The 25,048-nt window shown below is 36.1% G+C and overlaps 1 protein-coding gene across 1 annotated transcript; it reads right to left on the bottom strand.

The window, feature by feature from the left end:
* Nucleotides 1-8,552: 8,552 nt before the first annotated feature.
* LOC145044029 (PLC-like phosphodiesterases superfamily protein) lies at nucleotides 8,553-18,372 on the bottom strand. Its single transcript, XM_078992829.1, has 8 exons — nucleotides 18,155-18,372; nucleotides 17,903-18,025; nucleotides 16,918-17,040; nucleotides 16,154-16,252; nucleotides 15,756-16,059; nucleotides 11,036-11,259; nucleotides 9,205-9,291; nucleotides 8,553-8,749 (listed from the first exon to the last, which is right to left on the bottom strand). The coding sequence occupies exons 1-8, from the start codon at nucleotides 18,242-18,244 to the stop codon at nucleotides 8,702-8,704; spliced, it is 1,098 nt and encodes a 365-aa protein (XP_078848955.1). The 5' UTR covers nucleotides 18,245-18,372; the 3' UTR covers nucleotides 8,553-8,701.
* Nucleotides 18,373-25,048: the final 6,676 nt, after the last annotated feature.

Raw genomic sequence — 25,048 nt, 5'->3', positions numbered from 1 at the left:
TAAATAGGGTGCAAATCCCAAATATTAGGGTTTCGCCCAGACTGGCCTACTTGTCGAGTCAGGCGCAGACTCGACAAGTAGATCACTTAAAACCTGCATCCACTCATCGTATCTACTCGACGAGTTAGGACTGCTACTCGTCAAGTTACTCTTATAAAACTGATATAATTAGATTAAGTATGTACTAGGAATAGGGCGTTACAGTAGATACAACCTATATGCTACCTTGCCCACCCGAGCTACAACCCTGAAGGGTCCAATATAACTAGGGCCCAGCTTGCCCCACTTCTTGAATCGAATGACGCCCTTCCAAGGCGACACTTTCAGGAGCACCATATCCCCGATCTGGAACTCCAGGTCCGATCGACGCTTGTTGGCATAACCTTTCTGCCGACTTTGAGCAGTCTGAAGCCTGCTCCGAACTTGTTGGATCCTCTCCGTCGTCTTGGGTACCACCTCGGTACTCCCATGGCTTTTTGACCAACCTCATCCAGCATATCAGGGTCCTGCACTTCCTCCCATACAACATCTCGAAAGGAGGGCGGTGGATACTCTCATAATAGTTGTTATTATAGCAAAACTCCGCCAAGGGAAGGTAAGTATCACAACTACCTCCAAAGTCTAAAACACACGCCCGCAGCATATCCTCCAGAGTCTGGATGGTCCGCTCGCTCTGATCATCCGTCTACGGGTGAAAGGCGGTGCTAAAATGCAGGCGAGTACCCAGCTCGTCATGAAACTTCTTCCAAAACCTGGAATCGAACCGCACATCCCTGTCGCAAATCACTGAAACTGGCACCCCGTGCCGCGTCACTACCTCCCTGATATAGATATCAACCAACTTTTTGGCTGAAATGCTCTCCTGACTTGGAATAAAATGGGAGCTCTTGTTCAACCGATCAACGATGACCCAAATCGAATCTAATCCACGCGCGGTTCTGGGAAGCTTCATGATAAAATCCATAGTAATATCCTCCCACTTCCATAGCGGGATATCCAACGGTTGGACCTTGCCGTGAGGTCTTTGGTGCTCAACCTTGACTTTCCTGTAGGTCAGGAACCTCTCCACAAACCAAGCTACATCCCTCTCCATACAGGGCCACCAATAATCAAGACGGAGATCCATGTACATCTTCATCGCCCCAGGATGGATATAAAACCTGGATTTGTGCGCCTCCACCATCAACACATGACGCACACCTCTATGATATGGGACCCACACCCTACGTTGAAGAGTTAACAATCCCCGACTATCGTAGTCGAAGGAGGAAACCTGACCCACAGTTCACTCGCTCTTTCTATGTTCCTCCTTTATTGCCTCTTGCTGGGCCTCCCGAATCTACTCCAACAGTGGAGTCACGACTGTCATCCTCAAACAGATGTCCCTGATCGGTACTGCCTTGTGGCTAAGCATGTCGGCCACAACATTGGCCTTCCCCGGGTGGTAGAGGATCTCACAATCATAATCCTTTACCACATCAAGCCACCGATGCTGCCTCATGTTCAGATTTGGTTGGTCCATGAGATACCTCAGGCTCTTATGGTCTGCGTAAATGGTACAATGAACCACATAGAGGTAATGGCACCAAATCTTGAGGACGAAAACAACAACCCCCAGCTCCAAGTCGTGCATCAGATAGTTCGCCTCGTGAGGCTTCAGCTGCCTCAAAGCGTAAGCGCTAACATGCCCTCTTTGCATCAATATCGCGCCCAAACCTGAGATGGATGCATCGCAATATACTAAAAAACCCTCCATTCCCTCCGACAAGGCAAGGATTGGCGCCTCACACAATCTCTTTCTCAACGTCTCAAATGCGGCCTGCTGCTTAGGACCCCAGTGAAATACCACAACTTTCCTTGTCAGTCGGGTCAAGGGCACGACTACCTTGGAGGAGTCCTGAATGAATCTCCGATAGTAGCCTTCCGGTCCCAGAAAGCTCTGAAACTCAGATGGAGACATCAGAACCTCCCACCTCATCACGACCTCCACCTTGGCCAGGTTAACCGAAATCCCGTTCTGGTTGACAAGGTGCCCAAGAAACTGCACCATGTGTAACCATAACTTACACTTGGAGAACTTAGCATACAAGCTCTCCCTCCTTAGAGTATCCAGAACATCCCACAAGTGCTCCTCATGATGCTCTCACGTATTGGAATAAACCAACATGTCGTCGATGAAAACTATCACAGACCGATCCAACATCGGTCTGCACACGCGGTTCATGAGATCCATGAATGAGGCAGGAGTATTAGTGAGCCCGAAGAGCATCACCACAAACTCATAATGACCATAACGCATCTGAAAGGCAGTCTTCTACATATCCTCCTCTCTGACCCTCATATGATGATATCTCGAATGCAAATCGATATTAGAGAACCAACATACTCCCTGTAGCGGGTCAAAAAGGTCATCAATCCTTGGGAGTGGGTAACGGTTCTTCACCGTTACCTTATCTAGCTCCCGATAATCTATACACATTCGATGCGACCCATCCTTCTTCTTCACAAATGAAATTAGGACTCCCTAGGGTGAACTGCTTGGTCTAATGAATCCCTTGTCTAACAGCTCATGCAGTTGTATGGACAGCTCCTGCATCTCAGCAGGAGCCAACCAATATGGTGCATTGGCTATCGGAGTCGCACCAGGGACTAAGTTGATCCTGAACTCTACCTGTATCTCCGGAGGTATCCCAGGCAACTCCTTGGGAATACATCCGCGAACTCTTGTACTACTGGCACATCGCCCACCGTCGCCTTACCCGCCTCCTGGGTATCCATAACATAGGTGACATATCATGTGTAACCCTGCTGAAGGTAGCATCTAACCCTTTCCGCTGAACATAAAGTTGGTCCTTGTTGTGGCCTCTCACCCTGAATCACCAGCTCTCCCCCACTTGGGATCCTAACTCGCACCAACTGTTGTGCGCAGTCAATCACCGCCACATTAGGGCTTAGCCAATCCATACCTAGAATAACCTTGTTCCCCCGCAAAGGTATGGGAACCAAGTCTACCAGGTAACGCTCATTGAACAATCTCAAAACATAATCCCTGAAAATATTTGATACTCGTACTGACCGATCGTCAGCAATCTCTACCTCTAGAGGGCGGTCCAACATGCCCGAAGACTCAGGAAACTTCTTGTTAAGCGCAAGAGAGACAAACGATCGGGTAGCACCTGAATTAAACAACACCTAAACTGGGATGTCATTCACATGGAACGATCCTAAACAGATCATACATATATCATATCAAAATCACAACGATATAACATAAAAGAGTAAAGAGAAGAAATCATACCCGTCACCACATCGGGTGCAACGCGTGCCTCTTCGGATGTCAACTGAAATGCTCGGATCCGCACCACTAGAGCCTCTGCCTTGACCTTCCGGCCATCCGTCACTCGTGCTTTCGCTGGAGTCGGCGCCGCCACTAGCGCTGCTACTGGTGCTATAGACAATCTAGGGCAGTTGGCCTTCTTATGGCCCATCTAATTGAAATGGAAGCAAATCAGGTCTGGCTTCTGATCTGTGGGGGCGGGGGAAGTTCAATCCCGTCCGAAGGGCCCAGTCTTGCCGCACTTGTAGCAGCCCGAAGAGCCTGCTCTACAAGCTCCCTCATGCACCCTTCCGCATTTCCTGCAGCGGCTCTGGCTCAGCTGGCCCTTCGACCTAGCATCAGATCCCTTAGGTTTCTTCCCTGAAACCTCTATAACATGCCCAGTCTTTGCCTTCCTCTTCCTAAGGTGCTCCAAATCAATCTCCCTTTCCCGCGCCCTGACAATCATGAACTCCAGGGTCGGGCAGGTTGAATAACTGACATGCTCCTGGATATCAGCCATCAACATGTCGTGGTAGTGGGTCTTCTGCAACTCCTCGTCCCTCGCATATTGAGGATACCTCTCGTGCTCTCAGACGCAATGAACTCATGTAGCCCGTCATCGACCTGCTCGGACCCTGCACCCGAGCCTAATCCTGATCCTGATCCAGATCCTGAACCTCCTGCTCCATGTCGTGTGACCACCATATTGAAAATAAGACGCGTAAATATCAGGATCAAACATACTTTTGAGAGGTCTCAAACACTCCTCAAGTTTCCTAGTTTCGTCTTGTCCCTCCTTGACTCGACTACCGATCCTCTACTTTTAGTAGTACGGGTCCATACTACCTTCCGCATCTATCCGTACTTTCCTCAAGGATTGCCTCAACTTCACCAAGTCCCTCACCCATTATCCCTTTCCAACTGATCTCATCCTAGGCTTTCTTAGGGGACCCTCCAACCTACTCTCCGCCGTCAACTGCATTAGGGGTCCCTACCACCTTTCCCTAACTAGCTTGCGAATATTGTTATATATTCGCTTACTAGTTAGTTAAAGTTATACAGAACCCCTATCGCACAAAGCAAGCAGCATTCGTACAATGAGTAACCAAATCAAGCATAACCTAATCAGGCTATCTCACTTCTAACTAACAACTCTAACATACGGCTTAATGAGCTCCTATAGCAGGCATACAAGGCATCCTTCCTAGATCCTTAGCTTTATTTTAGCATGCAGTTCTCATAAACACATAACAGGCATACAAGACATCCTCCTAGATCCTTAGCACTAATCTAGCATGCAATTATCGTAATCATATCATATAACATAACAAGTATATGTATCTTGGGGAAAACTTACTTGAGCTCAGCCGGTCGCACGCATCATACACCTCGTTCTTTCTCAAAACTCTTTAATTTAGATTTTAGAAAAAACTATTTCCTTGTAAAAATCTTTCAAGCCCTCGGTTTGAGTTCAGACACCCCCGAGGGTGTGTCCAAATCCCTCAAACCAAGGCTCTGATACCAACTTGTAACATCCCAATTTTCGAGACCAAAAATTTCATTTTAAATAAACACTTCATAACATAGTTTACCAAATATTACCAAGGCCATGCCATTTATCACAAAAAGGCTATAACAACGTGTTCAAACCATCTCAACACAAGTATTATAAATCAGAGTACAATCATAGAAACTCAATGCGGAAACCATATATGTGTGTGTGATGCGCTGCTACACCGCCGACTCCTTCCCCTTAGACGAAGAGGTACCTGAAAACAAAACTGAAATTATAAACACAAAGCTTAGTGAGTTCCCCCATCATACCATACAATCACATAGAATACATACTGTCGGGCAAATCTAGGATGCAGACCTACCCATGTCAAGCCATTATAGGGGTGTTGACCTACCCATGTCAAGCCATTCTGGGGTGCTAACCTACCCATGTCAGGTCTTTCTGGGGTGCCGACTACCCTACAATCTATCTCACCCGGCAACGGGGACTATTTCACCCCTACCTCTATCATACAATAACAAAATATAATCATACGGTCATGCATATCTAGGGTACTGACCTACCCTTCGGTCCTAACGACCGAATCAAGGAAAAGCTTCCCTGCTACTACCACTAACTCATATAGCATATCACATAAGCATATCTCATAAGCATACCAAGATAATTATCACAAAGACACTTATCTATCAATTACTCTTGTTGGTGGGCCGGCATTGTGGCCTTAGACCCACCCCTACTGGAAGGTAACTCACATCGATGTCGTGTAGCGTCTGATTATCCTCGGCGTTCAAATCGACTCTTCTCGACTCCTCAATCCCTCTAGTAAGATAAAAATATGCTCAAAACTCTAAATCTTCTTGTTTCCCCTTGATCTCACAATCCTCCTTCTTTTCTGCAAGCTTCAATCACACAAAGTAACACCACAAGGCTCAAGAACACACTAAAAACAACTAGGGTTTTGAGTTAGGGTTTGTTCTATACGATGGGGGCTGAATTGAGGGGTTATAATGTGTTTAAATATGGTGCAAACCCTCAATTTAGGGTTTCATTCAAACAACATCTACTCGTCGAGTCAGTCTCCCGAATCGTCGAGTAGACTACTTAAAGTTCTCGTGGATCACGACTCTACTGGACGAGTTGGGCCTCCAACTCGTCGAGTCCAAAGAAAAACATAAGAAATACTTGAATTAAAGGCATACCAAGAATCGGGTGTTACATGCCTTATGCATGCAAATTATACATAGAACATGATCGAATAGACTATCAAATAATACACTCTACCCTCGAACCACAACCCGACAAGGAACGGGGAAATAAGGCCAAATCAATTAATCTAGGGCTATAAGATTTGAGTTTTTAGTTTTCCAGATTTGAGCTTTCCATTATCTTATGGGTGGTATAATCCTAATCCATATCTTCTATACTTATAGTAGTCATCTTGGTGATTGTACATTGTTATTGTTAATAAAATACTTAATAATCATATCAAAGAGAAAATATGGATCAGGGGCTTTAAAAAGGAAAACGCAAATGCAACAAGAAGCTTTTATAGAATCATAAAAATGATCATTTTTAAAATTTTTAACTACAAAAAATGTTGATAATAAACAAGAACAAACTAATGTTGGTAATAATGATTATGACCAAACAAATATTGAGAATGATAATGGTCAACCTAACATTGAAATTGATAACGAACAAACTAATAGTGAAAATGATATTGAACAAACTAATATTGATATTGCCAATGAACAAACTAATAGTGAAAATGATAACGAACAAACTAATATTGAAAATGATAAATAGCAAACTAATATTGATATTGATAACAAACAAATTAATAGTGAAAATGATAATGAACAAACTAATATTGAAAATGATAACGAACAAAGTAATATTAAAAATGATAACATGCTTTTAAACATATATGATCGAAGTAGATGGAATAATATTAGTACTAATTTAAGAAATTTAATCGTAGAAAAAGGTCCTATTAAGATTTATGCTTTTAAATTTCCAAAAAATCAAAATTTAAGAAGCTTTAGTACATCTCTTTATATGCAAAAAATACCAAATGGAGAAATATACGAATGAATATGGTTGGTTTATTCCATAGATGTATATATATAGTTTTTTGTTTTTGTTGTAAATTATTTAATGTGAATACATCTACATGTTCATTAGAACATAAAGGTAACAATGATTGGAACAATATTTATAGTATACTAAAAAGACATGAAGCAAGTAACATACATATTCTTAATATGAGGTCATGGATTGACTTACAAACTAGAATAACAAATAATAAAACAATTGACAAGCGAATCCAAGAACAAATAAATAAAGAAAAAGAACATTGGAAAAATGTGTTAATAAAAATCATTGCTGTAGTAAAAACTTTAAGAGAAAACAATTTAGCATTTTGTGGAACAAATGAAAAGATTTATAAAGAAAATAATGGTAATTTTTTAACTATAATTGAAATGATTGTAGAATTTGATCTTATGCAAAAACATATTAGGCGAAGTAATGACAAAGAAATTCATAATCATTATCTTGGACACAATATGCAAAATGAACTTATAAGTTTGTAAGGAGAAGAACTTAAAAGTAAAAATAATTAAAAAAAATAAAAGAAGCTAAATACTTTTCAAAATAAACTTATTAGTTTATTAGCTTTGTGATGAAGTTTTTGAATAGTCAAAATTCATGTTTCACAACTGACGATTTTCATACGAAGTGATTCATCGGTTTATACTTGAATTTCTGTTTTGATGGCTGGTCGAAGTATTGGATTCAAATCGATTTGAACTTGTTTAGATTGCTTCATGTTTGGAATGTTTTGTGATTCTGTAATCCTATTGGTGTGTATTGTTATACTTGATCATTTCAGATGCTTCATAGTTTTTCATGATTACAAAGATCAACGAATGATTGGTATTACTTTTTTCTCTAATAATAACTCCAAGAGGTTGGCTTTAAGATTCACCACTTGGGTTGAATTAGACTCTGAATCAACTTTGATTCGGGAGAAAGTGAAATTTTGTTCATCTTTCGTTAACAAAAGATACTAGTCAATTACTTTCTCATATTACCATGCTTAATGGGAAGAATATAACAAGTTACACATTTGGTCCATGGGGTTTCAAAGAAGTAACAATTTTAGGTTAGTTCAAAAAACGTTTACAGTTTGGGGTTGACCTTCGGGATAGTCAAATTTTGATTTTTTTGCAAGAATATATCTTGTGAACACTACATTTTGGATTTCAACACAAGTAAAAGGAAATTGTAATATTTTTTTAACTTTTTCATATTTAAAGATTCACATTTACTCCGTTTATTAGTGGGGAGGGATGTTGGGATGTAAAGTTCTGGAGGATAACAAGAGAAGACTTGGAAGACTCACTTAAACATGTGGGATTTTAGCTTATGAAGAGAGAGAGAGAGAGAGAGAGAGAGAGAGAGAGAGAGAGAGAGAGAGAGAGAGAGAGACTTGTACTTGTACATCTATGAATAGTGATTGTAATATTCATTATGGAGTGTGCATAGAAGATGTAATCTTAGAAAGTTATGAGTTGAGTTAATTATTTAGATTAAACCTAGTTCATTTTTTAACACCTCACTATGATAGATAATGTCTTTTAACACACAAATCATTGTGTTGATTGTGCTCTTATTATTATGCATATGAAATCAAGCTTTCATGTCCTAACAATGTGAATGAAAACATTTTTTTTCCTTTTTAATTTATAGTTTCCCACAAAAAACAGGTTTATATGAATCATGATAAATAATAATTACCAAGGAAAACTACAATTTTAATATATCTTGTGTTGATGCCATGGAAGCCTTTAATGTGGTCTTATTTAGTCGCAAGTAAGCTTCGTGCAAGATGTGCAACTTCCTCCTCCTGGCTGCAAAATACATAATTTTTGTGGTTAACTTTAATAAATCTTTTAAAGATTAATGTCATAAAATGACAACTAATTAGGTATGCTTTTGGGTAATTTATCTTTTAATTGTAACCATTTTTTGGGTTCTTATTACACAATTAGAGTGAATTTCAGCTAGTTAATTATGACATATTGGATAATAAAATAGATCAATGCCAACACAATGTCATCATCTGGTATAAGATATTGCAAATTGGATACTAGTGACACCAAGTAGGAGTCAATATAATTTACCCAGTTGAAATCCACCCAATGATGCAATGGGAATCCAAAAATTTGTCATTTTATGTAGAGTTCAGTTAAAAGGTTAGCGGCTTAAAAAGCAAATTGTGTATTACTAGTTGTCATTTTATGAAAATAAACCCACTTTTAATAACAAAACTTTAAACATGATAATAATCGAATATTCAACTTACAACACATGCATGTACATCATTGCAACCACATAAAAGCTCTCCATTTAGCAAATCAGTGGTTTGAAATGTTCCTCCGCCTTCACTCCTCTATAAAATCAAAGAAAATTCCATCAAACCATGTATAAATAAAACATATTAATTATAAATGAGTTTTGAAGATATATATATATATATATATATATATATATATATATATATATATATATATATATATATATATATATATATATATATATATATATATATATATATATATATATATGAAATTTGAATTTATAAGAAAAATGATAAAAATATTGAATTATAAGTGATTTTTTCCCTTTAAAATTTAAACAAATAATTTAGATAAATAAACAAACGAAAAAAGAATAAGGTTTTAATTTAAGAATTTGAAAATTAAAAAGTAAGTCTATTAATGAAATTGATATTCATTTATTATTACATTTATTGTATTTATTACATTTAATATTATGTAAAATTTAATAAAATAGAAAAAAAATCATAAAATGACAAGTAGAAAAAAAAAAATTTAATAATTTGAAAATGACATATGACAAAATGAATGAAAGTGTGACATGTAACAAAAAAAAATGTTTATTTATTAGAATACTAGTTGTGATACCCGTATACTATACGTATTGATTACAACAAAATGTTAAATTTGAAAAAAGTAAAAATTATAAAAAAAAAAAAAAAAACATGAAAAATTTAATTAAAATTATGTATTTAGTTGTCGGATTCGTGTATTAAATGTGCTAATTATAACAAAATGTTAAATATGAATATTTCAATTGTAAATTTATTTAAAACTGCAATTGAAGTTTAAAATTTAAAATTTAAAATTTGAAATTAATATAATTATTATGGTATGTTTAATTTATAGAAACCATATTAATGATATATATCAAAAATGAAGTAAATGACAAATAAAAAATAAATATACCAAAATTATAACAAAATAACATGTGATATAATGCATGAGAGTATGACAAATAGCAAAAAAACATTTATTTATTAGAAATGATATATATATATATATATATATATATATATATAATTTAAAATGCTTATTAATTTTTTTTATAGTATGTTATTTTAAATAAGTTCTATTTGGTAAGTTTTGTATTTAAAAATTGTTATTATATGTGGAAATCAAATTTCTTCTAGTTTTAACCCTAAAAACCATATGGATAATAACATTATTTCCCTTTTTTTCTTAAACAACGAAACATATATCAATTTACCACTTTACCCATGTATATTTTCGGCCATTTTATATGTATTAATATATTTTTCCCAACACTAAAAATCAACTTATCAGTTTCTAGAGTGTCGTGATACTTCATAAGCTAATCCAAGTTTTTTCGATAAACTCGGTTTTGATACCACCGAAATGAATAAACACTCTCAAAAAATAAAGTTGTTTTCAATAAACGATCCAAACAAACCCTTTAAAAAATAATGCCACAGTGGAAAGATATAACCAAAAATAATATATGAAGACAACAATTTTATAAAATGTTAGGACTTAAAAACCTCTTAAGATGTTCTTAAGTGTATTTATTAATTTGTTTTTTCTAAATCAAGTAAAAAACATTTTTATTATTTTTTATATCCACTAAATCCATTAATTTAGAAAAAACCAAAGGGTCTTTTGCCTTATGGTTTCAAGAGTTAACAGATAAATGATCTTCAACCAAAGGTTAATGGTTCAAGTCTGTTGTGGATAAAAGATATAGATTTATGAAGTGAATAGTAAATGCATGTATAGACCATTCTAAAAAATATCCATTAACTAAAAAAGAAATATTAGCTAAAAATTTTTTGGTACCTTGTAAAAATCAACAGCGAGAAAGTTGGCCCAACGATTTCCCGAATCAGTGTAGCAAGTCTTGGTGATGTTTGAGAGACCGCCATTGTTTTGACCGCATGCCAACATCTTTATAGGAAGCGTACGGAAGTAGTTCACTAAAACAAGTGATTTTGTTTTATCGTTCATGGGTGATGATTCACCCCTATTTGGACACTCACCTGCTTTCATTCCACCATCTCCATCTATAATCAACACAATAGATTTGTATAAATTATAAACAAATTAAAAGGACAATGTAGCATGTTACTATTTATTAGGATGATATTGTTGTTTAAGTATTAGAGATTTAGTGATATCGTTGTATGATATTCATTATAATAACCAATATTAAAGACCTCGTATCACAATATGCTATGCATATGTGTAAGTCCATCATTTTAGCAGAGGTATATGAGAATTCAACAAATAAAGAATATCTTTGGCTGTATAAGGGTAATTTAGGCATTTTTTTTAAATGGGATGACTATGGAGAAACTACACTCTCAAAAATCTAATAAATATTAGAGATACTTTTTGTTCATCACAAACACTAAATCATTGAAAGATATTAATGAGTTTTATTACAATGTTTCTTCTATTTAATTCTTGAAAGTCACGAGTTCAAAGCACAAGATGATTTTAAGAATTTTTTAATCGTTTTGCATTATATGTATATATATATATATATATATATATATATATATATATATATATATATATATATATATATATATATATAGAGAGAGAGAGAGAGAGAGAGAGAGAGAGAGAGAGAAATGAATATATACTTAAGAGCATATAAGCTTAAATACTCATACTAACCATACTATGTCATTTTCTATCATATATATATATATATATATATATATATATATATATATATATATATATATATATATATATATATATATATATATATAATAATCATCCAATGTTCTTATAATTCAACTTCTAAGTTGATTTACTTCCGAGATTTTTATAAATTTCACAATTATTTTTCTCTTACATAATTTTCATTTTCAACTATAACATTTATAGAATAGTAGGTGTTCAACAAAAAAATGTGATGTAAAAGAAAGATAATAGTGAAATTTCGAAAATCTTGAAATTAAATCAAGGTAAGGTTGAAGTTTAAAAACATTATAATGAATGTATCAAATAAAACGACTTATTATGGTGAGTTTGGATACTTAAACTTATATACATTTAAGGGTATATATATATATATATATATATATATATATATATATATATATATATATATATATATATATATATATATATATATATATATATATTCTATGTGATATCTGAATGTAAATGATGTGCAGATTGCATGAACTTTATTTTGTCATATGGGATGTTAGGGTTCGAATTCGATTCACCCTCCATTTTTCTGACAATAAGAAAACCATATTTGACCTAACTTCTCAGTCTACATATTCTAACCCATAACTGCCCATCCAACTTCATCTTTTTACATCTTTTTGCCAAATTTATTTTGACTTTACAGTTTTAGCCCCATTTAGTTAATTTTATGAATTTTGTTTATTTTTTTTTTTTCAATTTTTATTCGTATACAACAAAACAAGCTAAACACCTCTGATAAATGTCAAACCACCTACGGTGAAACTTTTGGAATAAGACTTCTTACTAACTGCTCCAAAGGATGTGCACTCAACCTCACAGTGGCTGCTTTCTTGCAATTGTGGCGTACACGCACTCGCACACAATTGTGGAAAGAATAATGTATGGGGATATGAGCCAATTTATAGGATTACGTGGGAAACCTTAATTCCGATGTGCCAGGCCCATCGATAATTAGCCCATAAAGGGGATGCCCTTAATTTTAACCAATCACAGAATGCCATGTGGGCGCTCTTCAACCTTATGAGCATCGTCCGCAAGCATCTTCTATGAGCATCATCCATGAGCATCACCCGTGAGCATCATCACATGAACATCTTCCCTAAGCATCATCTGTGAGCATCTTCCATGAGTATCATCGCATGAGCATCTTCCATGAATATCATCGCATGAGCATCTTCCATGAGCATCTTTCATGAGTGACTCATCAAAGGATATCATGGCTCAACAAAGGAACACATGTGGAGTACCTCTATCATGAAGCATCATTAATTTTTCTTACCAACTGTAAGAGCACTTTATGGTCGTGCCCTCTAGATGTCTCCTTTCAGGTTATCATCAAGGAGATCAATTCTATTCACATCTAGCTACTCTAGATGGATATTATCAAAGACAAATTATATCTAAAAATGGAAATGATTGTAGTCATCTTCAAATTTGGAGAGTCTTCCTCCACTAATCTTCCTTTGCCATTTATCCCGCTATATATCTCATCCTTAACCTGAAACATCCGACTATTCTGCAATCCACTCAACTAGTCATCCATAGCCTTCTTCCACTGTATTGAGTTCATCCTCAAGGCCTATGGTTTTTACCTATTCTCAAACATGAATAAGTCATTGGTTGATGGAAAATACATCACTAGAGTACTTTGCCTAATGGTACTCTAGATAATAGGATGTTTAATCTTTGAAACACCTACAACTCCACCCTCATAACTATTATCACCAGAACTCCCACTCTTTCCATATTTATTAGAGCTCACACTTCTCCTTGAACATATGCCTATTCTGTAATTATGTTAATGTACTAGAGCAACTATCAGACAATGATCATAATAGTAGCAATGTCATGAATTCATCTTCAAATTTAATCTTAACCTCTATCAGCCTAGATAAGATTGAATTAAATTCATTAATATGATCATTCACTAAGCCACCCTTCATCATCAGATTACCAATTGTCGAATCAAGTGAACCTTATTTGCTGTCGATGGTTTTTCAAACATGATAGATAGCATCTTGATCAACTCATGAGTAGTCTTCACATTGATAATGTTGTAAGCTATACATTCTTTGTCGATGATAATCTCAACATACCAAGTGCCTTCCGATATAACAAATCCTAACATTACATAACTATTAGTTTATATAATTAATACTTAATCATATATTAAACATGACAAAGAAAACAAACACGAAAAACACGACAAACATATGTTCAATCGTGTCAATTTCATGTCCATTTGTGAACACGAACACGACACGACATTGTGTTTTTAAACTACACACGACACGAACACGAATTCTAATTTTGATTTCATCTCGATTGTGTTTCCCGTCGTGTATTTTTGTCGTGTCATGTCATAAAATTGATACCCCCTAGATTTTGTTAAGCTTCCAAGAACAATTACAATCACACACAAGGTTACACCCCACTTAAGCTCTCAAAACAAAATAAACTCTCTTGCTTTCTAACTGCCCCAATGGATGTGCACTCAACCTCACAATGATTGCTTTCTTGAGATTACAGTGTATACATACTCGCATACACTCGTGTAAAGAATAATGAATAAGGATATGAGTATATTTATAGGAAAGCGTGAGAAACCTTAATTCTTATGTGCCAAACCCTTCAATAATTAGGCTATAAAGGGGGTGCCCTAATTTTCAACCAATCACAGAATGTCATGTGGACGCTTCTGGAATCTTCAACCTCATAAGCATCTTCCATGAGCATCATCCATGAGCATATTCAATGAGCATCATACGTGATTATCTTCTATGAGCATCACCTGTGAGCCTCATCACATTAGCATCACCTGTGAGCATCATCACATGAGCATCTTTCATAGGCATCATCTATGAGCATCTTCCATAAGCATCATCACATAAGCATCTTCCACGAGTGTCTCATTAAAGGATATAATGACTCAATAAAGGAAGACATGTGGTGCACCTCCATCATGAAGCATCACAAGATGCTCTGTTCCCTTCCTAGGTGCTCCATACCGCCTTTAGAAGATCTTTTCCTTTGTCATTTAATAAATTCCATTGTCTGACAATCTATTACCTTTTCAGATGATCAATTCCTTTGTCACATGTTCCATGAACTTGAAGTGCTCTATGTTGATTTTTTGTGCTCCACTGTAACTCCAAGTGCTCCATGTTTTTCCGAATGCTCCACCTACTTCGAAGTTCTCACTTGTGATTTTCAATGCTCACTTGCAACTCCAAATGCTCCATGTGTTGGAGAAGACTTCATACCCCAACAATTTTATCTCAATATCAAATTATTTTTACGAATTTATTCCAATGTTTTGTAATTTACATATTTTCCCTAACTATTTTTTTAGAACTTTGTGTTTTATATTTTTTAAAAACTTACTTCTTTATTAAACTTTGTTTTTTCTTTTTTTAGATTTTTTACGTCTTATGTTACAACATATTTTAATAACTTCACCAAATCTATTTTTATAAAATTTTCCCAACTTCTTTTACAACTTTGTTTTTTTATGATTAGAAATTTAATATTTTTTTTTTTAGAAAAACTTGTACAACATTTACATCTTTTTTACAACTTTGTTTCTTATGAATTAACTTTTACAAAATTAGTTTTTTTAATAACTAATTATTTACAACTTTTATACATCTTCGTTTTTATGCAAATTTTTTAAAGATCTTTTTGTTTTTACATCTTTTTATGCATGTTTTCTTTAAGATTAATCCGTTTTTACAAATTCTATTCTAAATTATATTTTGACAATTATACATATATAAATCTGCTACAACAAAACGTGAGGGTGTGCTACTCCTAGTTAATAACAACTTACATTGATTTTCGACCATGTAGTTCCATTGGTACGCGATTCCTTCACTTTGTTCCTTGGATCTAACAGAGCCGAAAACAAGTAATCTTTGGTTTTTAGCCACCATGTCACTAACCAAAGGCCAATCTTGGCCACCTGTTGGCATACTCGTTACCGGAAACCAATACTTTTTCAACCCCGAGTCTGTAAAAACTTTGGTCAAACCATTAGGTGCTTGTACATAGTCTTCTAGAATGATTGTCACTATTTCCTTTGGATTCGATGATAGAAAAGCTTCGATTTCTTTCAAAGTATCTATGGCGGGTGTCTGACATGTAAACACATTGCATCATGCACAATTTTTAAATAAACTTGTAGAAATTGTGTAAAATATATGAACACAAATGGAGCGTAATGCTTACAAATTTTGTGGCGTCATAACATTTTCCACCAAAAGAATGGCATAACCATACTGTATCTTCAAAGTCATATGTATCAAGCATCAAAGCACGCACCCCATTCTATAGAATATGATAAAATTGGGTTAAATGTAAGAAATAACAATGTAGTTTCAATTATTTGTTTATTATAACATTCTACGTTTACTTTATCTTTTTTAGAACAACTTACACACACAAACACTACACTACTCCAAAATCTACACATTTCGTCTACAACGGGACTTACCTATCCGTCAACTCCTGATGCCACTTTGCATTTTTAAATGTCTACCTATATATAACAGTGACCTCGAAATGGGAATGAATTTTACTATGATGATTTAAGTATATTAACTGAAGTATACTACCCTATAAGAAACAAATGCAATGCTATAATTAGGTAGATTCTATAAAATACAATGATTTAATAAAAAAACATAAAATTTTTTGTAAAACAAGTATAACATTGTCATCCAGATAAAAAATAAAGCGTTACTATAGTTGCCGTGATACGTAAAAAAAAAGGATGAGCAAGGTTATAATAGTTTTTTTTCAAAGTAGAATATTGGAAAATACAGTTTTATAATTAAAATAAATGAAAGTAAGATTCTATAATCAACAAATTATTCGCTGATAAACAAGAAAATAAGATCACAAACAAAAAAAATATATTTTTTTGTTATTTTGTAGCTATTTGCGCCCATAAAATTTATAAAGAAAACGAGATAAATGAGTCTAATCCTTACATTTAGTTGTTGAGCGACCGTATCTTCTTGATTTGTAGGCGTCAGTCGTATAGTTCCATTGTCGATTGCGAAGGCATTGTGTGTTGTCAAGAAGGAATATTTGTTGAATGGAAGCGAATTATTCTGTTTTTTCAATCATTCAAACAAAATAATACCATAAAAAGTAAAAACTTGGTTAAATTAAATTTAAATATATTGTGCATACAGAATTAAAGATTAAAAAAGGAAAGCCCAACCCATAAACTTTATTTTATGAGCCCATTGCAGATGTTTGTTTTTGCTTTTTTTGGTATAAAGCCAACTCAGTTGTTCAACAAGTTTGATGAGTCAGAGTGACCTAACCCATTTCTTGACTTTTATTTCAATTTTCGGAGATGACATGATTGTACTTGCAACAATATGTGGTGTCTAGATTCCCATTTAAGGATACGTAACTAAACAAAACATATGCACATTCTATTGTTTAACTATTAATAGAAACAAAGTACAAAAAAAAAGTGTAATTGAGTTCAGATAGATACAACCTCGAGGTCGAATTAAAAGCTTCTAAATGCGATATCAAAAATTTGATCGATTTAGATTCAATCTCTTATCTGACTTCAATACAAAAAAAAAAAACCTAGAATAATTTTTCTTTTTCATAATTGAAAAAAAAAAAAAAAAAAATCAATCATTTACATAATTGTATCAAATTAATATCTTTGATAATTGATTGATAGGGTTCTATAAGACTATAAGTTGTCCTTGTAGTCATGGCTACACGTGACCATCTGTCTGTTTCATTCTAACAAATATCCATGGATACATTCACAATTTCACACGAAAATCGCCAACAAAAAACTGATCAGATTTCAACTCAACCTTGTGATTTCACACACTAAACACACACACACACACACAGAGAAGTCAAATCGTTTACGACTTTTCACATTCCTTCGGTGTTCTAGGTAAAAAGAATTGGAGATAGAAGGAAAGAGATACTGACCATAAGATTAAAGACAGGTGTAGCAGTTGATCGAACACATTTGGAGCCTGCATATCCTTGAGGACATGAGAAACAATAAAGTCCAGCCTCGCAATCTCCGTCTGTTTCACAATCATCCAGTAACTACATCCAAATTATCGTGTTAAATTTCATTTGTTGGTTGAGAAAACAACAGAAGATTGCCAAAAGTTTGCAGAAAATTTACGGAAATTCCAGAGAGAGAGAGAGAGAGAGAGAGAGAGAGAGATGTACCTTGCATGTTCCGTTGGAGCAAGCAGCAATGGTAGCCATGAATAACAATGGAGCTAAGATCAAAAGGGATGAAATTCTCTGTAACTCCATGGCAATTTACTGCTGAAGCCCAACGATGAATGTGAAGCGAAACGGCTTAACGCAGCATAAGAAGATGAAATTGTGAATTGTAAATTAATTTCCAAATGAAGAGATAAATTTATAGGGAAGATGGAGGGATATTCTGTATGTAGTTGAGAAAAAACCAGTCAAAAATAACATTAATTAATATAGTTTTGATGACATTAATTTTGACTTGTACTGAGGTACATCCATTTAACTTTATCTTATTTATAACAAAAAGAAATAATGTTGTAGACCTATTTAAGTTATTTCTTTTTAACAAATAGTAAAAAGATATACCGAAGGGCATAGGGGGCGTTGAAGGGGGTAAAGTGAGGAGTCGTACACGACCCAATTCTTTTATCATATGTTTTTATTTAAAAATAAAAACTTATAATAATGATACGGACTCATTTTTTCTGATTCATCCTAGGCCTTTGATAATATTTTATTCCCCATGACAGGCCCAAACGGCCTTTGGCTAGTGGTGCCAACGAGTTGGAAATGTGTCAATCATTTAAAAGGTTCAGGGTTCAAATCATGTCGTGGATAATGGAGTAGCCTAGGGGTAAGATTTAGTGGTTGTGTGTTAGCCGTTCAAAAAAACAAACAAACAAAACAAGATAAATGAGTAAAAAACTAGTTAAAAATGTGAAATGGATCAAAAATATTCTTTGATAATAATATATATTAGTTATAATCGTACAACCAGTGAGATGTAAACCGGACAACAAGTTGCGCCGCTAAGTTTTTTTGTATGGTAAAACCAATTTTTTTGAACACTACACCATAGATATATGGGAAACACCACATCCATAGATATATGGGATATAACATTGTGAAGCATGATCCGTTGTACTCTATTGATAATAATATATCTTAGTAATCATCGTACAATGAGTGAGATGACAAACGGCCAACGAGTTGCGCTGCTAAGCCTTTTTGTATGGTAAGTCAATTGTTTTTAAGACTACACCCATAGATATGGGGGATATAACACTGTTATGCATGATTCACTATACTCTATTGATAATAATATATCTTAGTTATCATCGTACAACGAGTGAATGACAAACGGCCAACGAGTTGCGCCGCTAAGCCTTTTTGTGTGGTAAAGCCAATTCTTTTGAATACTACATTCACATATCTAGGGTATATAACATTACTACGCATTACCCATTGTACTATATTAAGAAGCATCATTTCATCGGACGTGAGGCAACCAAACGTATCAAATGCAAATGGTATGAACACATGTTAATTTTCCATGTACGATTTCTCATGTTTGGTGACTTTGTCTATAGCAACTTTTAAAGCAGCATGTCCCGCTGTGAAACCCCTAGCCCTTAAGCCCATGAGAGGGGATACCCATGTAAGGTCCACACATGTGTATTTCCCTCCAACACATCCAAAAATCAAAACGTCAGCCAATCTAAGAGTTGACCTTCACTCTGTCGGGTCAGTCAAGAAATTTACAGGTGCCTCTTTCTTGGCAGAAACCCCAGCACGCTTAAATATGTCAAAAAAATTATTTCTAACCAAATCGTGCCTATATTTGAACCTCAGGAGTTCTTTAGAATGAACAGCATGCTCTCCAAAAGAGTACAAACATGCCTTGCGGCACATCGGACATATCTCGTCAGCTGAGAATATTGGGATCATAAGTTGATATTTGAGGATAATATGATACTCAATATGAGACATATGTTGGCCAAGCCCATCTATATTAAACACTGGAAAAATATTTTTTTCCAAGCTATCATGTCGATATGCACTTCCATATCTTGGACAATTTTACTAAAAAGGACACTCGCTAGTGTATTCTTGGATTTAGGGGCAGTCTCCTTAGTAGTAAAACAGATAAAGCTAATATCCGAAAGCTTGTTATGAAGAGAAGCGAAGACACAAGCATAATCAGAATTCATAATATATATGCCGCTATCCCGTAAGATGTAGTCTTGCAATACCCAAGATTGGCCATTGAGGCAACAAAATCATATGAGGTAGCCTTTAATGCCGAGTATAAACCCAAACCACCAAACTAATGGGTAAGGAAGCAATTCGCACTGTATGTCGCCAAAGAAAGGGCCACCACAAACCATAATATCCTCAATCGCCCCGCCCAACCCATTGTCAAAGAACAATGCCACCTCCATGTGAACGGGTTGGCACATCCTTAGCCCAAAGAAATTTTTAGCAATAGCCATACAAGACTGAAGCAGATGGGGCTCACTCTGGAGGGTCAAACAATTGTGGAAGAAGGCGAATCAAATTCACATCATTTTTGGCTCTCTTTATGGCTAAGTTGTTAATGAAACTAGCATCTCTAATAACAACTCCTCCAAGAAGTTTCACCCCCAATGGTGACCTACCGATGCCATAATAGCCCCACACATAGCTTCCTACCATCACACGAGGGGCAAAAGAGCTCGGTTTTCTTGATATTCAACTGAAGGCCCAATTTTAGGCCAATCACCTTAATGATGTCCAACGCTTTGGCCACATATTCCGAATCTCCAATAAGTGTGTCATCATCAAGGTACCATGCATGGATAAGAAGCTTGCAATTGTCTCTAATATTATGCTAGAGAGGATGCAATACAAGGGAAAAGAGAAGTGGTCCTAACTGGTCTCCTTATTGAACCCTAGTAGTGAACCAAATATGTGTGTCTCCTAGATACATCCTTACTGCACCTCAATCTGACCTAATGAATTAATGCGGATCTGTCGGCAAGGTTAAAGGCATTGGAGAAGTCCATGATAAGCATGGAAAGAGACCCGTCATTGTGACACTCACTCAACACCCTGTTAGTGATATGTAATACGGCCTTATCGCCACCCTACGCCCCGAACCCGAACTGAAAATCATATAGATACTTGGCTATTTCTTTACCAACACCTTTTATAGCCAACTTGGAAACCAAACATCTCCATACAGTGCCTACTACAATAGGTCGTATTTCCTTGTCAGGTTTTAAGAGTAGCTTAAGAGGAGCTGAGGCAACAAATGCTACCAATCTCGAAGGGTTTCTTTCCCATAGCCATAGATTAACCACATATGTAATAGATCATAGGAGATCTTTGGCTATAGTTGAACATTCTCCACAAAGAGCATCCAAATTGTGTTGAGCTCTCAACCCGTCTCTCCCACACGAGGTACCTTTATTGAAGGATTTAATGCCCCCAAGGACATTGTCAACATCCACTACAATGGGAGGTTCTGAAAACATGGTGCTTGGCATGGAATGTGGTGGCTTGTATGGATGCTTATCCTCCAATGCCTTCAGAGTTTTACAAACCTCACTCTCGTTTTATTAAAAATGATAGAATATTATGTTAACAACACAAATTTTGTTATAACATCATAATACTTATTTAATTTTATCCAAAGTCAAACGACACACATATTGATATGTACTATAATTAAGATTATAAACTCATTTTTAGGCCCACTTTTGATATTTTGGCAATGTTTTAAAAACTGGTTGGTCAAATTGGTTGGATCAGGAACCAGAGACGAGAGCGGTTCAATAACAATCAGTTTTATGTCAATTTCTAGATCGGATCAAATTGGACGGTTTCTTCAAAAATCGGGTTGAAGCTGTAAAAAACCGTTTGAACCGGTTTATTGGACTTATAGTTGGATTTCACTTAGTCCATTTAAAAAACAACGCAATTCCAAAGAAAATTGAACATTTTCAGAGTGTACATGTACAACTCGAAGTCAAAGTACACCTCCGCCAGATGTAGAAATTTTTTTGGTTGAACCGTGAACTGGTCACCAGACCTGTTCAAATAAAAAACTGGTTTTTAAAACAATGTATATTGGAGGCTTTATGAGAAAATCAAATTGATACTTTATTAAAAACGCTTGTTGTAGAATATTGTTATTAAGTAAACTTCCTAAAGCTAAATTCAAAACTAAGTTTAGGTAACAAGCATCTCGATAACATGTCTTTAAAAAATTTCCACATTTTAGTCGACTCAATAAACAATGTATAAATATGTTTAACAACTCTAAAAAAATATTACAAATTTTACATAGGAGTTTCCCATATTTGATAATGTTAGGCTAGGATAATGAGAATGTGACATCCCCATTTTCACGGCCAGAGAAGACTGATTTGTTTATGCTTTATTTTTAAATCAGAGTAATTTTTTAAAGAAAAGTATTGCGGAATTTGTTTCTAGAAAAACATGATAAATATGTTATCAAAGCATTTCCGAAGAAATGTATTTTATTCATTTTAAAACTTTGGGATGTCATCGTCAATACAGATATAACACCCGATTCCTGGTATGTATTTTATTCAAGTATATTTATCATTTTAACCTAGGACTCGGCGAGTTGGTGGCCAAACTCGTCGAGTAGGAGCGATTTGGGCACGGGAGTCAAGTGAGCGACTCGACGAGTCGGCGCTGGGACTCGACGAGTCCGCACTGACTGGAAAAAACCCTAATCTAAAGAGTTTGCACCCTATTTAAACAACTTACCTTCTCCCCAACCAGCCTCCATCGTCCCTCTTACTTCCAGAAGGGCCTACATTGAAACCCTAGCTGTGTTTGAGTATTATTAAGCCATTTTTGTGCACTTGGTGGTTGTGAAGCTTGAGAAGAAGGAAGGATCTTGAGAGATCGGGTTGAGGCTAGTGGATCCAGAAGTTGTGTTCCATCTCCAGTTCATATAAGGTAAAAAGCTCCAGCCCTGGTCTTCCATTTGATAGATCTATTTTAGGGTTTGAAACTTGACATATTTGAGACATTTCTAAGCTATTTCGGGTTCCAGAGCATAGTGAAGGGTAAAGGCTTCAGATATTGGTCCTTGAAGGGTCTTCATGGCATAAAGGTGCCAACTTTATGGTCATGAGAGTCCCATGCACCTTGTAGACCTGATTTTTGGGTCTTTTGAGCTTAAAGACCCATGCATGGACATCAAGTTTTTAGCTTTACATGAAAAATGGACCCTAGGAGGCTAGATCTATGGTTTTTATGTGTTCAGACCCATTTAAATCGACTGTATGGTATGGGTCAAGGATGGAATCGTCGAGTTTTTCTTGGGACTCAACGAGTCGAGGAGTAATGACCACGGAAATTCATTCTGCATTGGACCAGTTGTTAGGAAGGGGAGTCCCGTAGATGTTTAGATGCGAAAAAGGCCCTGAGAACTATGGGAATCGACGAGTGTATGAACCGACTCGGCGAGTCCAAGGTAATCTCCCAACTCTTGAAGATGAACCCGACGAGTTGTTTATACAACTCGGCGAGTCAAGGTCAGGACTTGTTCGTCAATTGAAGGTAAACTCGAGGAGTTGTTCATACAACTCGACGAGTCGGATGAAGGTTCATTCAGAGTCATTTTTGAAGAAGAACTCGTCAAGTCGTTGCCAAACTCGACGAGTCGAGGCGTGAAGAAGGCCAGATGAAAGGATGGGGACTCGACGAGTTGGCGGCCCAACTCGGCGAGTTGGGTCAACTGGAAGTTGAATTTGACTTTGACTTTGACTTGGACTTAGTCAGGGGTAAAATAATCATTTTACCCTAAGAGTAGATATCAGATTCTGACTGAGTGTTTTGTGGCGGATTATAGCCAAAGGATTTCTGGAGCAGCAACAGCCAGAGATTTCCCGCATAGATTATCAGCAACTATACGTACGAGGTGAGTTACCTTCCAGCAGTGGTGGGTCTAAGGCACCAATGTCGTCCCACTAGTAGGAGTCGTATGATAGATGACTGTCTTCATGATATTCATCCAGGTTTGTTACTACCTGATATGTTATGTGCTAGTACGATATGATGTTATATGCTAGTAGCAGTATGGGAGACAGTCCCCAAGATTTTCGGTCGATAGGGCCAAAAGGGGTACTCATACCCAGTCATGCTAAATAGAATATGATTATGTGTTACATGTTATGTGGTAGTAGTATAGGGGTGAAATAGTCCCCAGTATCCGGTCGAGAGGATCGAAGGGGAGGCCAGCACCCTGATATGCTAGGCAATATCCGGTCGAGAGGACCGAAGGGGAGGCCAGCACCTAGATATGCTAGGCAGTATCCGATCGAGAGGACCGAAGGGGAGGCTAGCACCCAGATATGTTAGGTATTATCCGGTCGACAGGACCGAAGGGGTAGGTCGGGCACCCAGATATGCCCGACATTATATGTATGTTATGTGAATTTATGGTATGTGGTATGATGGGGGAACTAACTAAGCTTCGTGCTTACAATTTACAGTTTTGGTTTCAGGTACCTCTTTAGCGAAGGGGAAGGAGTTGGTGTGGTAGTAGCACATCATACACACATACATTGGTTTTCCGCACTTGAGATATTCTGGGATTGTACTCTGACATGTTACTATTTTATGATTTGGGTTTTCAGACATGATATATTGATTTACTGGATGATATATTTTTACATGAATGTTTTTATAATCAGTTAATTAAAAAGAAATTTTTGGACTCGAAATTTGGGACGTTACAACAGAACATAAGTATCAATAGAACATACATTCACTTACACTAGTGATATACATCTCTTTAATCTCTTGGTGTAGTGTAGCTTTATATCGACATCTGTGATACAAATAAATTGAGTGGGTCAGGTTGGGAAACCTGGTGAGTACATAGAGTTTTCAACCCACAATAATATAGTTATTATGTTTAAACATCAAACAATCAACCCAATTACCCATCCCTATTATCTTCTTTACTCTTAAGGATCTACCCTAAGAATCAACTACTCTATATTCATTCATTCCTAATGATTGTCCTAAGGAATAGGCATGAAGTCCATCATT

This window comes from Lactuca saligna, chromosome 4 (genome assembly GCF_052625555.1).
Source record: "Lactuca saligna cultivar CGN05327 chromosome 4, ASM5262555v1, whole genome shotgun sequence".
NCBI lineage: Eukaryota > Viridiplantae > Streptophyta > Magnoliopsida > Asterales > Asteraceae > Lactuca > Lactuca saligna.
The sequence above is the reverse complement of the archived record's forward strand: the minus strand, read 5'-3'. Positions and strand labels throughout refer to the sequence as shown.

Excerpts from the sequence above, each read along its gene's own strand:
- LOC145044029 (XM_078992829.1), bottom strand. The coding sequence starts at position 18,244 with ATGGAGTTACAGAGAATTTCATCCCTTTTGATCTTAGCTCCATTGTTA. Across the intron at positions 17,041-17,902 it reads CACCTGTCTTTAATCTTATG|AATAATTCGCTTCCATTCAA; the intron begins GTCAGTATCTCT and ends TTGAAAAAACAG. Across the intron at positions 8,750-9,204 it reads ATGATGTACATGCATGTGTT|CCAGGAGGAGGAAGTTGCAC; the intron begins GTAAGTTGAATA and ends TGTATTTTGCAG.